Source organism: Anneissia japonica, unplaced genomic scaffold (genome assembly GCF_011630105.1).
Source record: "Anneissia japonica isolate Jap-2015-1 unplaced genomic scaffold, ASM1163010v1 scaffold7797_len75038_cov128, whole genome shotgun sequence".
Lineage (NCBI taxonomy): Eukaryota > Metazoa > Echinodermata > Crinoidea > Comatulida > Comatulidae > Anneissia > Anneissia japonica.
Window position 1 is genome coordinate 69,885 of NW_022712990.1, and position 4,449 is coordinate 74,333.

Genomic DNA, 4,449 nt, shown 5'->3' on the forward strand with positions numbered 1-4,449 from the left:
TTATTAAGGAATTAAAAAAAAACACTCCACCACATAAAATACAAAGAGAAGAAAATATCTAGCCGGTGTTATGTATATTGATAGGATACTTCATTGAAATTTTAGTAGTCCGAAAGTTTAGAAATTCAATTATATTATATTACAATATGACGTCACAAAATTTGTAAACTGGGCTTAAGATATGGAGAACTATTTTTGAAAAAAACTTAACTTATCATCTTAATACATAAACAATCCGGATAATGTAATGAATATCACATTAAATGAGCATTGCGTACTAGTATTTATAATTTATATCAATTCAAAGTCATAATTATAATTGAACCATTAACTATAAAACTATAAATAACACTTACTCTACAAAAAACTGTTCAGTATAAGTTTGAATTCCTAAAAGTTATAATTATTACATTATTATCATTATTCAAATTCATATATACAGTATTTAAAGTGCATGATTTAGATTATCAATATTGCAAATTAGTCATTTATTGTAATATTGATATAAAAATATAAATTAGACTTACTCAAAAATACCTCATAATTATACATACAAAAGTGAATTACTGCTTATGTATAATAATTAAACATGACAGGCACTGTTATTATTATACAGCATAAATACAATTATTTAAACTGTACAATTATAACAATTAAAAATTATAATTATATAAATTTAATTAAAGTGAGTGATACACAAGCCATTTATCTATTGACCTTCAAGTATTATGAATTGAATTTTGTATAAAAAAAAACTTCTAAAAAGTAGTTTATGTTAATGCATAGCAGCGCTAGGGAGTGACGTCATTTTATTCATAAGAAAACACAATTTTGATGTTGGAAGTACATGATTTAGATCATCAATGTTGCACATTAGTCATTAATTGTAATATTGATATAAAAATATAAATTAGACTTACTCAAAAATACCTCATAATTATATATACAAAAGTGAATTACTGCTTATTATGTATAATAATTAAACATGATAGGCACTATTATTATTATACAGTATAAATATTACAATTATTTAAACTGTACAATTATAACAATTAAAAATTAAAATTATATAAATTTAATTAAAGTGTTGATACACATCCCATTTATCCATTGACCTTAAAGTATATATGAATTGAAATTCGTATAAAATAAAGTTCTAAAAAGTAGTTAATGTTAATGCATAGCAGAGTTAGGGAGTGACGTCATTTTATTCATGAGAAAACACAATTTTGATGTTACAGGATTTGTACCCAGGACCCTGGGGATGTTAAAGCAAACATTTTATCGACCAGGATAAAAATCCACTTCACTTGAATGTCTATACAACTAGGCCTATACTGTGATGACGACATTATTACATGCGTATTGCAATCATTTATGTTACAATACTAACATTGTGATCCATGTACTATTTTGCGTGTGTGTGTGTGTGTGTGTGTGTGTGAAGTGGTGGGGGGGGGGGAACTTGGTGTACCAGCTGTATGTACTGACGTAATCAGGTAAGTACTGTATGTTAGACTGGCTATCCATGCATTATGTAATTTCTTACATGCTTTTATTTCTCTGGAATCCTGACTTCATTTGGTAGTCTGTCAGATTTCGCCAGCCTTGATCAAACTTCCTGCATTGTGATTGTGACAAAATGATTGTATCAGATACTGTACTGATAAATACGAATTAGATTTGCAGGCTTGATGACGACTGGCATATCTGGTGTTACCCAGAAGTCTTTTGAGTAAGAACTACAGTAGTGCCGAATCAATGTAATGACAAATGTATTGATATAAGTTTTCTGCTTAAATATTTTATTTCTCTTCACTTCAATCAAGAATGTACCAACATCGGAATCTTTTAGTTTGGCTTGGCTTAACGAAAAACATCATCAGCTGAGTTCCGACATCACTAGTGAGTTAATTACACTGTGAAAAAATAAATCCAATTGTATTTTTAAATAATTAGGATTATTTTGCTAAACATGCTTAATAAAATCTAATTTTATTTGTTTATCATCTTCAGTAATAATTTTTCGGAGTTTATTTCATGCTATCTTATGTCAAATTTATCGGTAAACTCCTTAGCTATACTTGTTATACTTGCTAAATTAAAATTTACTGCAGCTTTAATGTTTAATCTTAGTGCATTTGTCTCTCTACCTGCACAACTTAAATAAATTAATGAATAGAATAAAGAAATACCTTCTGTTAGTGCTTTTAATACCAAACTGAGCTTAAGGATTTTCAGCGAATCAGTGAATTCCTTCATATTTTTTTCGCTGAGTATCTGTTGGTCTTCTAGATCGTTGATCATACTCCAGCCGTCTTTATACTTCTTAGAAGGCGTATTATACAATTGATCGATCTGCGTCACATTATCTGGGGTCAGTACCATTCCAAATTTCATTAGCCTTTGTCTGTGAGATGTGAATGTTTTTGAAATGGTTCCTTCCTCAACATCTGGGAATGATGGCAGTTTTTGTTTAATCTTGAATAAAAGACCAAACTGTTTGGTTATGCTAATAGTATCACACAGGAGTCCAAGATTCTGTGAACTCAGATGACCACGTGCAAATAATATATTCAGCAGGTCCATCGTGTGAGTTTCTGGTGATAGCTCGTAATTGTCCATCTTGTCTCTGAACAACACTTTTAGCAAAGGAACACTTTTGTTGCTGTCATACCATTGTGAGACAATAGTTTTTAGCTCTCGCAACTTCTTATCTGACAATGCTATGAAATAATTATACATTCAATATGTATATCATTTTCCATTTGTATTTTTTAAATTTAGATTTTTCATAAATATATATTTCAATATTAAATTTAATATTTTCACAGTTGCCGGGAGTAAATTGTTTGTTATTATATTATTAATTATTACAAGCATCCCTACAAATCATACAGTAAATAATTATAATAATATAATTCTAATAAAAAAAAATTGTGAAGTTTACAATTCTCTTCCATACAAACGTATAGTGATGCTGGGTCCACCACAATCAGTTCAGGTAGTTTTTTATTTTATAATTATCTAAAAACAGTAATTATCTAAACAAAGTTAAGGAAAAGATAATTTGAAAAAATAATATGAACCAAGAAACATCAAGTGGAACAATGCGATAAGTGCATGAAGATTATTCCTCTTATAAAAGACTATAGAACTACAAGAGGTCCAACTCTCGTGGTTTGGTTGAAACGTAATCCTATATTTCACATTCACAAAATAGTCGTTTCTAATCGGATTCAATTTTTTACAAGCCTCTGTTGTAGTTGGTTCAGTTGGTTAATGTGTTTGCGTATAAAGTAGGAAGACATCGAGGTCCACCTGCTTTATACGTTTTACAGTATAAGTGTATCTACCAACCTGTATTCATACCCGAGGATTGATGAGCCGTATCCGTAACTGAGGATTTATGTAGAATACCTGTAATTATATAAATAATTATTTGTTTCACATTATAGTTATGTACAAGTTTTGTTACAATTATTACACATACATTTAAAATCCTTGATAAAAATTGTGTTGCAGACCAGTGTAGGCCTACTTAATACAGTTGCTGTAGTCAATCTTGTGAAGGACAATACAATGCAAAAAATAGCCCCAACAAATAAAATAAAATTTAATTTAATTATAAAATTAACTGAGAAAATGTTCTTTCTTGACAACAGACTAATCTGTAAAATGACAAAATAATTTGGAAATCATTTAATCTTGAATTCTCTAATTGTGTTAACAATCGTTTCTCTACCTAAATTGGTATTTACCCCATTCAAAATTATCTAATCATTTTATGAATTATTATTTCAATAGCCCAAACACATACCAGCTGCAAATAGCTTCTGTACATTAGCTGCCGGCATCGCTATAAGTTCACCAGTTTTGTCACAAGTCATATTCTCGTTCTTTAAGCAGTACTCAAGTTCTTGAAAGTGTGGTTCCTCAGTGTTTGAACAGACTAAGCAAAGGATTTTCAGAGCATAACCGACAACTCTCTTAGATGGATATACCTCACCTAGGTGTTGCTTTAAAACCTGAAAAACCTGTAAAATGTAATACAAATGTTTTACTTCAAATTCAATTATAATATGATTAGCCATTTGGTATCAAATCTAAATTAAGTAAAATCTCAGATCACCAATGATCAGTCAATGACATCATTACCTTCTTACAGACATCAGGATGCGGCTTGCAAGCTGACTTGTTTGTGCCGTCTGCGCCTCTCTCTTTCATCCGTGATATTTCAAGCTTTAAAATGAAAAAAAAATTAATTACAAACAATATTCAAAACACTGAGTTGTATAGTGTATTTTTTTTGTTTAATCATGGAGTGGAGCTGTTGCTTAGCGGTTAAGATACTTGTTTTAAAAGAGGAATATCCATCAAAAACGTCAACGGTGACCCTATAATTAAAAAGTAAATAAACAGAATAATAATGAAAACATACTGTACATA

General features: G+C 29.7%; 2 protein-coding genes across 2 annotated transcripts in view; both read right to left on the reverse strand.

The window, feature by feature from the left end:
- Positions 1-59: 59 nt before the first annotated feature.
- Positions 60-4,265, reverse strand: LOC117108214. Its single transcript, XM_033250176.1, has 5 exons — positions 4,159-4,265; positions 3,821-4,037; positions 3,361-3,420; positions 2,196-2,726; positions 60-1,919 (listed from the first exon to the last, which is right to left on the reverse strand). Exons 1-5 carry the CDS (start codon positions 4,225-4,227, stop codon positions 1,915-1,917), a joined length of 882 nt encoding a protein of 293 aa, XP_033106067.1. The 5' UTR covers positions 4,228-4,265; the 3' UTR covers positions 60-1,914.
- A 120-nt stretch (positions 4,266-4,385) lies between these two features.
- LOC117108213 overlaps positions 4,386-4,449 on the reverse strand; it is a gene marked incomplete at its 5' end in the record, with an annotated part of 8,805 nt that continues 8,741 nt past the window's right edge. Inside the window, one exon of the mRNA XM_033250175.1 lies at positions 4,386-4,397. Within this exon, the coding sequence (XP_033106066.1) occupies positions 4,386-4,397 (12 nt within the window). The remainder of the gene's footprint in view (positions 4,398-4,449) is intronic.

Excerpts from the sequence above, each read along its gene's own strand:
- LOC117108214 (XM_033250176.1), bottom strand. The coding sequence starts at position 4,227 with ATGAAAGAGAGAGGCGCAGACGGCACAAACAAGTCAGCTTGCAAGCCG. Across the intron at positions 4,038-4,158 it reads ATCCTGATGTCTGTAAGAAG|GTTTTTCAGGTTTTAAAGCA; the intron begins GTAATGATGTCA and ends TACATTTTACAG. Across the intron at positions 3,421-3,820 it reads ACAGAAGCTATTTGCAGCTG|GTATTCTACATAAATCCTCA; the intron begins GTATGTGTTTGG and ends ATATAATTACAG.